The 11,097-nt window shown below is 43.6% G+C and overlaps 1 protein-coding gene across 2 annotated transcripts in view; it reads left to right on the top strand.

Moving 5' to 3' along the window:
* The first annotated feature begins 236 nt into the window (after positions 1 to 236).
* The window catches only part of LAMP2 (lysosomal associated membrane protein 2), a 36,156-nt gene continuing 25,295 nt past the window's right edge, over positions 237 to 11,097 (top strand). The window contains exon 1 of one of the 2 annotated variants that reach the window (XM_043570693.1): positions 237 to 510. In XM_043570693.1, coding sequence (XP_043426628.1) covers positions 273 to 510 — 238 coding nt within the window. In that variant the 5' untranslated portion in view covers positions 237 to 272. The remainder of the gene's footprint in view (positions 511 to 11,097) is intronic. The other variant, XM_043570692.1, reaches the window with a different exon arrangement.

The following is an 11,097-nucleotide window of genomic DNA, read 5'->3' as shown; positions in this document are numbered from 1 at the left end:
GCCTAGCAACTGTTTCACTCCAGTAAAATTACTCTATTCTTCCTCAAGGAGTTGGAACTGAAATAAACTCTACTATCTGTACCCCCCAAAAGTTAATTCTCTCTTTTAAGCCTTAGAAAAAGCCGTCCGCGCATATCTCTTAGGCGCATGATTGTGAACCAAAAAGCCAGGGCGTGGTCGCCCCGCCCGCCGGCTCCTACGTCACCACCCTTCTCGCCGCTTTCAAGCGTGGAGATTGGCTAAAGGCAAGAAAGAGCCCCGCCCCTAGTCTTATGACCCGCGCTGAAGCGCCTTGTCCTGGCGTTTGCAGCACTTGTGGTCGGTGGTCCGCGCTCCTCTTGCCCGGGTTCCAGCAAGCTTTTTCCCTGGTGTTGCTGCTGTTGTTGCCACCGCCACCGCCACCGCCACTGCCGCCGCGCCGCCGCCGCCGCCTCCTTTGCGGAATCATGGTGTGCTTCCGCTTCTCCCCGGTTCCGGGCTCGGGGCTCGTTCTGCTCTGCCTAGTCCTGGGTGAGTTGTCGGGCCCTCCTGCTTAGTCCCTCAGCCTGGGCCCGGGGCGCCCAGTTCAAAGGCCACAACCTGCAAGACTGGTCCGGGGGGTGGGGGTGAGAACCTGAAAGGCTGACACTGGGCGGTGGCGCTTGGCCCAGGGAAGCGAGCCGTGACCTAGAGAAGGCCTGACCGAGGGATGGCGGGGAAGAAGGGCCCGTGAGAGTAAGAAGGGGCAAGTAAGGGGGGGTGGGCGCCGAGGGAGTAGGTGGGGAAGAGGGAGGAGTGGAGCACATCCGGGTAGAAGGAGTAACTTGGGGGAAGATACTGAGGAGGGAGCGTAGGTACGTGCGATTCTGAGGTGGCAGAGACAATCAGGGGAGTCCTGGTTTCTTAGGATCTTAGGGGCGAGAGCAAAAATTGGGGAGGGAAGAGACTATTGCCTGCGTGGAGAAACTTGGGGGAAGGGGGGAGGGTAGGGGCAGATATGACAGTAGAGTCTGAGGGGGCAGTGAGAGGGCTGGGGGCGGTTTGTGGGCAGGAATTTGAGGCTGTGGAGGAAGGGTGATTAAAGAGACGAGGAATGATGCTGTATTTGAGTTTGGTAGCTCGAGTTTGGAGGGGTAGGGACCTCGGGTGGCCCGGGGCAATTTCCAGGCAAGAAAGCACGGAGGTAAGGTCTGGAAACGAAGGGGATGAGGGGGGACTTTGGTGGGGGAGTGAAGATCTGACTTGGAACTGTTGAAGATGTCGATTTTCTACCAGTCGGCTATTTCTCCCAGCCAGATCCTGATTTAAACAAACCAAAAAAGAAAAACCTTAAAAATCCTTTAAAAAAATCCCCAGCTCTTTCAGCTGGGAGGGTCTCCTAGATGTTAGGTTTTGGAGTCTTCGTCTACTGCCTCTTTGCCTTCAGAAGGTTGTGTTCGTAGCCACACAACTGGCCTTTCACTTCATTTTCGGAGGAGGACCATAGGTAACTTGCTAAAGATTGGGGTGTTACCAAGTCCTAAGAATGGCTGGATGAATGTTGGCTGATTGGGTTCTACCACCCTCCCCCAGTGATTGCTGAGTCCCTGAGGGCTTTAATGCCTGAAAGGTGAACCTTGACCAGAAGGTCTCTTCCTGACCTGATTCATCCTGTGCTTGCTGCTATCCACTGACTCTTGCTGTTTGTGACCAAATAAATGAACAGAAGGAACAGACCCAGATGGGAGTGGGGAGGAAATAGACATAATAGGGGTCTGAGAAGGCACTGAGAGGTACACATTCTAACTCCCATTTCAGTGGAATAAAATCAGCACCTGAAAATAGTGGATTTTCAAACAGTGGACATTTGGCAACATCTGGAGATGTTTTTGGTTGTCAAACAGACGTTTTGGTTGTCAATCTGGGATTGCTTTTGGCATCTAGTGGGTAGAGGCTGGGATGCTGCTGAACATCCTATAATGCACAGGACAGTGCCCCCAACAAAGACTCATCCACCTCAAAATGTCACTAGTGCCAAAGTTGACAAGTCTGGCTCCAGAGTGATAGTATTGGAAGGGTTCTTGATGATCTAGTCTAGTGATTCTCAAGGATCTTTTTGAGGAGGCGTATGTCAGATACAAACTTATTTCTAAAGTAATACTAGGAAGTTACTTGTCTTTTTCACTCAACACTCTTCACCAGTGTACAGTGGAGTTTTCCAGAGGCTACATAATTTGTGGTGACATCACCGCTCTGATGGCTCTGATGTTGTGTTGTATTCACTTCTCATTTTTTATTTCAAATATGGCCAACGCCAGTAGTCATAACTCATGTAAACCAAAGCTGTTTCAAGTTCTCAGTGGATAAGAGAGTAAGGGGTCCTGACACCAAATGGTTCAGACTCCCTGCCCCTAGTGCAGCTGTCCACATAGGGCAGGAGACGCCTCCATAGCCCTTGTGAAAGGGGGCCATGGAGGCTTCGCTCAAACACAATTCAAAGCTGTAACGTTGGAGTGAAGCGCTTACTGAGGGGCCAGCGACCCTAAGAGAGGATTGTTTACAACGAAAAGCACCTTATCAGTGATGGAACACATCTGACCAAGGCATCTGTTAATCAGTAGTTCACTGCCAATTGAATCTGCACAAACACAACGCCGTTATTGTTTAGAGAAAGTGAAAAAAAAAATAATAGTTGTCTTACTTGTTGGCTTTTGTGTCATTAGATTTCTTTTTTACTGAAAGCTTTTTTGTCTTGTTTTTACAAAAGCAATGCTTGCTCAATGCAGAAAATAAACAGGCAAAAAGAAGCACATAAAAGAACCCATCAGCTCATCTGCTAGTTTGCCATTTATTGATTGGGACTAACTAGATTCATCTTCTTGGAAGATTTCCAAGATCGATTTCCTCCACCTCCAGGTTTAGAACAGGATTTGGAGAAGTAAACGTTCATAATGTACCTAGATTAGATTTTTAGAAGGTATCAGGATGAAATGGAAAGCATTTCTTGTATACAGCTGCTTTTTCTGACAGCTGTTGGTTCAGTGTGGGGCTCAGACTCATTCATGTGGCTTTTGGTCTAAGAACTGAGCAGATCTTGAGTTGCTTCATGGGTTTGGCACATTACTTTTTTTTTTTTTTTTGAGCGAGAGAGAGTCAGTCAGTCAAGTGGGGGAGGGTCAGAGAGAGAGGGAGAGAGAATCCCAAGCCGGCCCCAGCTATCAGCATCAGTGCAGAGCCTGGCGAGGGGCTCTGACTCACTAGCTGAACAGTGAGACCCTGACCTGAGCCAAAACCAAGAGTCCGACACGCAGCTGACTGAGCCACTTGGGCGACCCCGTGTACATTACTTTTATATTATCAGAGTGGATACCAAAAATTTTTCAAGCAGTCAATAAATACTCATAAAAGACCTGTTGTGAATCTTGTGCTGCTCCTGGGTTCGAACGGAGGGGAGGTTCTGTCCTGAATTTATAGTCTCATTAGCTTGAGCACTCAAGCTGTGCCAGTTTCACTCTGTAACTATCCTGGCTCCAGAGGGTAACTCTTTAAAACAAAACAAAACAGCTGCTTTACAGCAAGCATAGAAAAGAGTTTGAAGGGTTTATGCATTGGTCCTTTTCACAGAGATTACATTGTGCTGTTTATTTGAGTGAATTCTAACTGACTAGGGAACTTTCTAAAGAAAACCTATATGATTTTTCTGAAGAAAAGCTGTGTAGATGCATTATAAAGAGAGTAGTAGGTGAAACTCATTTCCGAGCATCATTGCCTTAAGGGTCTTTTCTTTGAGACCTCAGAGATTTCAGAATTCTTCTGTGGTTATTGATTTTTGTAACTAGTTTGACTCCTGGTTTTGATAGGGTTGATGCTTCTCAGGGTGGGAAAAACCTCATACAAATATCCTGACTGTGAACTTAAGGGGTAGGAGCCCCTCCCTCCCTCAAGTGTTTATCCATTGCCTGGTGAGCAGAGACCTGAGTGTTGGGGGGGGGGGGCAGCCAGGTGACCATCTGAAGGAATAGGAGTAAATCTTGTTCCCAAACTCTCAGGTTTTTAGACTAGCCTGTTTTCCACTTTATTTATTTATTTTTGATGTTTATTTTTGAGAGAGAGAGAGCACAGGAGAGGGAGAGGGCCAGAAAAAGGGAGACAGAGGATCCCGAGCTGTGAGATCATGACCTGAGAGCCAAAATCGAGTCAGATGCTCAACCGATTGAGCCACCCAGGTGCACCCCCCATTCTTTTTTTTTTTTCTTCCTTAATATCATTGCCAGTCAAGTCTCCCCTATGGCACTGGTCTCCGAGAGTGAAGACTCTTATGGACTGTCATTTCCCATTGTCTACTTAGCACAGCACTTGGTACGTAGTGAACCCTCAGTGAATTTTTGTTGAGGGTATTCATTGGTGGGTACTGGGGATGATTGTAAATTCAACCAGCTTGGTCTCCTTTTTCTTCTGCGAATCTTAAATTATGTTTTGCCGAAACAAATTTTTTTTGTGTCTTTGGACTTAGAACTTCAAGATCAGTGCTAAACAATACAGATAGTTTAAACCAATTTACTGAACTATAATCCCATATAATAATGCTAGTATCTTACTTGTACCCCTTCAGATATACCTAAATAGTAGTGAGAGTTAGCATGGAGAAGCAGGAAAGTCCTTGGTGAGAATGAGATTAAGGTTTTCACAAACAACCAGTCTCTTCCCTTTTGCAGGTGATCTAAAAGAGAGAAAGTAAGCATGGGATCTTTCTGTAACCCTACCACATTTTGTTAACCTGATTACTTTGATTTCAAGGTTCTGCTAAAATTATTTTAGCTGTACCAAAGATACTTGAAAGGACAGGCTTACTATTTGGCCGTTAGTCATTGGTTATCACATCTGATAGGATTCTGGATATTCAAATATTTGAGTGCAGCTTTCTTCCCCTATATCCTTGGATGGAATTTGTGATCGATGATTATTTCACAGCACTGTAGCTGACCTAAGTGGTCCTTCCTGCAGGAAGACTGCTCTTCCTCCTGTAGTGACAAAAGCATTCCGATCATAATTCCATATTAAAGTGATCAGAGATTGCCTCAGATCCAAAAGCACACTTTATAAGTACTTGTTGGTATGTTGCTGTGCATTGCAAAAGAATTCTGGAGGTCTGCCAAACACCACTCACTCAGCAATAAGCACTTTCCATTAGTTGAATAGTGTTGAACCTTACTTCCTTACCCACTCTCTGATCTTAAAAAAAATTATTTTGTAGCTTAAAATCATTTCATTACTTTTCTTTTCAAAAGAGATGTACCAGAAATCAAGAGTATCAGCAACTGAATGGGTGATTGTACTTATATTAGGAAGCATAAATGAGGACTTGTAAATGAGGAATAGTTAATCTGATTTATCAAACCTGGGGACAGAGGAGAAAGAGTACGTAGATACTGTATGCCTATGTCCTTTTTTTTTTTTTTTTTTTTTAAAGACCCTTTGCCCAACATCATTGTGAACGGATCAGTTTGACTTCAGGAGTTCATAACTTAACATGATGAAAAAAACCTATAATTAAAATTTGGGAAGGATTCCTTTAGGTGCTTGCTATGTTTACTGCAAGGGAAGCTTGTAAGCTGGAATATCCAGCTTGCTTGGCAAAGTTCTCTTAGCTCTTAAGGGCTCGCATGCTTTCGAAGAACCTGTTCAAGAAATACACACTCCAATTCTTAGCGAGGATAATTTGCCCAGAGTCTCATAGCTAATAAATTGGACTGACTGATTTGAATTCTAGCTTTTCAGTGCCAAAGATGGGGCTCTTAATCGCCTCATTATATCGCCTCTTAGATTATTGTTTTTTATTGGTTATGTTGTACGACTAGTATTATGTTCCCACCCTGCCCTGATTTTGTTCACAAATATATATATTTTTCAACTATGCTTCGGGTTAGATAGACTTGTAAAAACCTAGCCACTTTCTGCAGCATCTCATGCTCGGAAAAATAAGTTGAGTTCTATAAGAGCCTATAAACGAACTTTTTGGAAATAAGATTGAGAAGATATTTAAATTTGAGAAAGTTGATTTTGAGGCATGCCTTTTTCTTTGGAGAATAAACTCTTAGCTCTGTAATTACACACTCTAGGATATATTCAGCTGTGTGGGTTTTTTAAAAACGTTATTTAACTATTTTTTTTATTTGAGTATAGTTGACACAGCCTTGGGCTTTTTAAATTCTTTTAACATTTATTTATTTTTGAGAGACAGAGGGAGCACAAACAGAAGAGGGGCAGAGAGAGAGGGAGACACAGAATCTGAAGCAGGCTCCAGGCTCTGAGCTGTCATCACAGAGCCCGAAGTGGGGGTTGAACTCACGAACTGTGAGATCATGACCTGAGCCGAAGTTGGATGCTTAACTGACTGAGACACCCAGGCACCCACCCTTGGGTTTTTTTTTTTTTAATGCCATAAAGACTTTTAAACAAAAACGATTTAGCTATGCTAAAAGAAAATACAGCAATAAGGATGGAAATGGCTTTTTGGAGACTTTTTAGCAAAGTGTAAATGTTTCAACTATCAACCTGCCTTGTGGGAAATACATTATTCCTAGCTTGAAATTCATGTCAGAATTTATTGAGGCGAAAACTGACTTGGGGGTTGAGGAAGAATCCAGAAGACTGATAGGTTAGGTTCATGATTTGGCAAAACTAGAAGATTTGCCTTTTTGTAATTAGATTAAGCTATATTTCAGGTCCTTGTTGCAGGATATTTTTGCATTGATATAATCAGTCAATATTTATTGAGAAACTAATATATATTCAGCACTATTAGGAATGAGAGGAGATAGAGGAAAAGTAATAGACATGGTCTCTCCGACCATGGCACCTGTGATGGATGACATTCATGTAGAAGGCCCACTCCTAGGGGCTGTGGCATAGATTGGATCATCTGTTGGTAAGGGAGCATATTGGAACTCAAATGAGTGGCAGAAACATTATCAAAAGGGAAACTTGAATCCGGATATATCATTCATTCACAGACTTAGGTCCTTTTTTTATTAGTTAACAAATTACCTGCTGTATACAATAATTTACTGTGACACATCAGTTGGTTGTGAGGTTACAGTTGAAGACTGCTGTTTTGGAGCTTGTGACAATAGAGGGGTTAGGATTTACGGGCATAAAATAAGTGAATAATTCAGAATAGTACAAAAATATACTGAAAGGCGGGGGTATGCACTATGACTGCTCTTCAAGGCTTCTATAGTTCAGGAGATCTTTGTGGAGAAAATGGCTGCTGAAAAATGGATAGCTTATCATTCCAGGTTCTTAATTGTAAGTAACAGAAATAAAATCTGATAGGCCCACCTGGGTGGCTCAGTTGGTTGGGTGTCCAACTTTGGCTTAGGTTATGATCTCATGGTTTGTGAGTTTGAGCCCCACATCGGGCTTTCTGCTGTCAGTGCAGAGCCTGCTTTGGATCCTCTGTCTCCCTCGCTCTCTGCCCCTCCCCCGCTCATGCGCACACGCGTGCTCTCTCGCAAAAATAAATAAACATTAAAAAATAAAATCTGGTAGTTTTCAAGCAGAAAAAGAATTTATTAAAAAGTTATCAGGGCATATGCATAGCCTTTGATCCCCCGTTTCATTCTTAGATACATACCCAACAGGCACACATACACACATGTTCACCGACGTGTCCATTTGCATTAGGACCAAACCGGGAACTATCCAAATGCCCATTAGCAATAGCGTAGATAAGTAGTGGAATATTTACCCAATAATAGAAAGCTATATGTACAGAGTGAGAACGTACACACTGCAGTTACACACACCAACCTGGGCGAATCCCACTAACTTAATATGCAGTGAAAGAAGCCAGACACAAAGGAACAGAGTGAGTGCTTCCATTTACATCAAGTTGAAAAACAGGCAAAACTAACCTGTACTGTTAGAAGTCAGGATAGTGGTTGCCCTTGGGAGGGAAAAAGTACCTGGAAGGGGCTTCGGGAGCACTTGGAATGTTCTGTTTCTTAACCCGAGTGGATTCAGCTTGTGGAAATTCTTTGAGCTGTGTGCTTAAGGTTCCATGTACCTTTCCCTTTCATATGTGATAGTGTGCGTCCCTCTGTATGTTAGGCATCAATAACATTTTTCTTTATAAAAACATGCATATCGAGTGGCTCGGAATTACCAGGGCTCCTGGCTGTGGATGTCAAGGCCTGGCCCAGTTTCCCCGTCATGTCGCTGAACTGCACGAGCGCCGCCAGGCGTTGGACTGCAGTTCGCGCACTACTGTCACCACCGCCAGCTCTGCAGGCCTTGTTGCCTGGGACCTTGATCCTGCTGTAGCAACTGCCACCTGAGGGTGACACTTCCATTCCTGGCTCCATTCCGCCGCCCTCCTATCTAAAATCTGGGGCAGATGCCTGTGTTAGGTGGAGCCTCGTCCATCCTTGCTGCAAGGGAGGCTGGGAAAGCAAGCATCTGACATTTTCAGCTTTTACAGTAGGTGGTGACATCTGCCAGAAGTTATTAGAAAAAGGCAGGGTCTGACAGTGTTGCACATTTGGAGGCAGCCTGAAGGAGAGGCGGTCCTTCCTCAAGTGAACACTTAGATCGATCGGTAGAAGAAAAGTAAATCTCAAATGTTAGGGAGAGTAGAGGCCTAGGGGTAGAAGTTGAATAGAGCATGGCATTTGGGTCCAGTGGAACAAGTTTAACCAGATTAAAGGGTGTGTTCTGGGAAAATGGTTTGAGAGAAGTTGAAGGAATAGGGTGGGATGAGATCAAGGATTACTTTGAAAGTCAGCTGGAGGAATTTAAATTTAATATGGGACTTTTGGAGCTAATAAAAGTATTTGAACAAATGTCCTGACAGGAAGAGGTATTGAAGGACCATTAATCAGGGAGCATTTCTAGGGACAGCTAGGAGGCGTCTGTAGTAATTTAGGGGTGGGGTGGTGGATAGGGAATAGAAGTAAATGGCAGGAGCGCCTGGGTGGCTCAGTTGGTTGAGCGGCCGACTTCGGCTCAGGTCATGATCTCACAGCTCATGAGTTCGAGCCCCCATCGGGCTCTGTGCTGACAGCTCAGAGCCTGGAGCCTGTGTTGGATTCTGGGTCTCCCTCTCTGCCACAACCCACTCGCATTCTGTCTCTGTCTTTCTCAAAAATAAATTTAAAAAAAACATTAAAAAAAAAGAAATAAAAGGCAAAGTTTGGATTTAAGAGGATTTGAAAGGGAAAAAAACATCAGTAGAACTTCACGAAGAGAATGAAGTAGAAGCTAATTCCCAAAATTTTTTAAAAATATTTTTTATGTTTATTTATTTTTGAGAGAGCTAGAGAAAGAGAGAGAGCATGAGCACAAGTAGGGGAGGGGCAGAGAAAGAGAGAGACACAGAATCCAAAGCAGGCTCCAGGCTCTGAGCCGTCAGCACGGAGCTCGATGAAGGGCTTGAACTCACCAACTGTGAGATCATGACCTGAGCCAAAGTCGGACCCTTAACCGACTGAGCCACCCAGGTGCCCCTAATTCCCAAGGGGGAATCCTCAAGGTCCTGCCTTTCCTTTACAGCCAGAGAAGGGGAGCAGTTTAGAGGAAGGAGAAGAGTGAATTTTCGTTTTGGAATTGTTGAGTTTGAGGTGATAGATAATGGAGTAAAAGTGGTCCCCGGGCAGTTGGAGATGTAGGGGAAGCCAGGAAGCTCTGTGAAAGGGATAGCTGTCACAGGAAGAAAGGCACTAGAACAGAAAGTGCTGGAGCCCTCAGGGCACTTCTCAGTTCTTATTTTTAGGTTGGCAGCTAGACTATCTTGAATTTAATGTAGTGGTAAATTTGAACCACAACCTGTACCTTCTGCTTCATGAGGTATGAGGTCTCCCACATGGGTACACACTGGTGCTATTACTATTTTATGCCATTTTCTTTCTGTTCCTTTAATATCTCTGAAAAGTAAAAGATTAACTCACGTGAGGCTTTTCTTGGTTATGTCTAACAGTTTTGAATGCTTTGAATACAAGGAGGATCTGTTAAAGCTAGGGACTTTAAACAAGACCAAGAGATGGGAATGTAAGCTGATGCAGCCACTCTGGAAAACAGTATGGAGGTCCCTCAAAAAACTAAAAGTAGAACTACCCTACCTACCCTACCCTACGACCCAGCAGTTGCACTACTAGGCATTTATCCAAGGGATATAGGTGTGCTGTTTTGAAGGGGCACGTGCACCCCCATGTTTATAGCAGTGCTATCGGCAATAGCCAAAGTATAGAAAGAGCCCAAATGCCCATCGATGGATGAATGGATAAAGAAGATATGGTATATATATACAATAGAGTATTACTTGGCAATCAAAAAGAATGAAATCTTGCCATTTGCAACTACGTAGATGGAACTGGAGGGTATTATGTTAAGTGAAATTAGTCAGAAAAAGACAAATATATGACTTCATTCATACGAGGACTTTAAGATACAAAACAGATAAACATAAGGGAAGGGAAGCAAAAATAATATAAAAACAGGGAGGGGGACAAAACAGAAAAGACTCTTAAATACGGAGAACAAACTGAGGGTTGCTGGAGGGGTTGTGGGAGGGGGGATGGGCTAAATGGGTAAGGGGCACAAAGGAATCTACTCCTGAAATCATTGTTGCACTATATGCTAACTAATTTGGATGTAAATTAAAAAGAAATTAAAAATAATAAAAAAAGAATAAGCTTGTCTATAAATACAAAAATAAATTTTTGGAATTTTGAAAGAAAAAAAAAAGACCAAGAAAGACAGCATATAAAATGCAGGCTTCCAGTTGATCAGAAAAATTAGAAGCCAGGGGCGCCTGGGTGGCTCCATCGGTTAAATGTCTGAATCTTGGTTTTGGCTCAGGTCATGATCGCACGGTTCGTGAGTTGGAGCCAGCGTCGGGCTGTGTGCTCACAGCATGAAGCCTGCTTGGGATGTCTCTCTCCATCTCTCTGTGCCCCTCCCCAGCTTGCTCTCTCTTCTCTCACTCTCTCAAAAAATAAATAAATAAACCAAAAAAGAAAGAAAGAAAAGGCAAGAGAAAACAAAAAGGAAAATTAGAAGCCAGAGCCCTCAGTTCCACTACCAGATAGCCTTGGATCACGGACGACAGCTCTGTTCCATATTGCACTTAGAAAAGAATGG

This window comes from Prionailurus bengalensis, chromosome X (assembly GCF_016509475.1).
Source record: "Prionailurus bengalensis isolate Pbe53 chromosome X, Fcat_Pben_1.1_paternal_pri, whole genome shotgun sequence".
Taxonomy (NCBI): domain Eukaryota; kingdom Metazoa; phylum Chordata; class Mammalia; order Carnivora; family Felidae; genus Prionailurus; species Prionailurus bengalensis.
The sequence above is the reverse complement of the archived record's forward strand: the minus strand, read 5'-3'. Positions and strand labels throughout refer to the sequence as shown.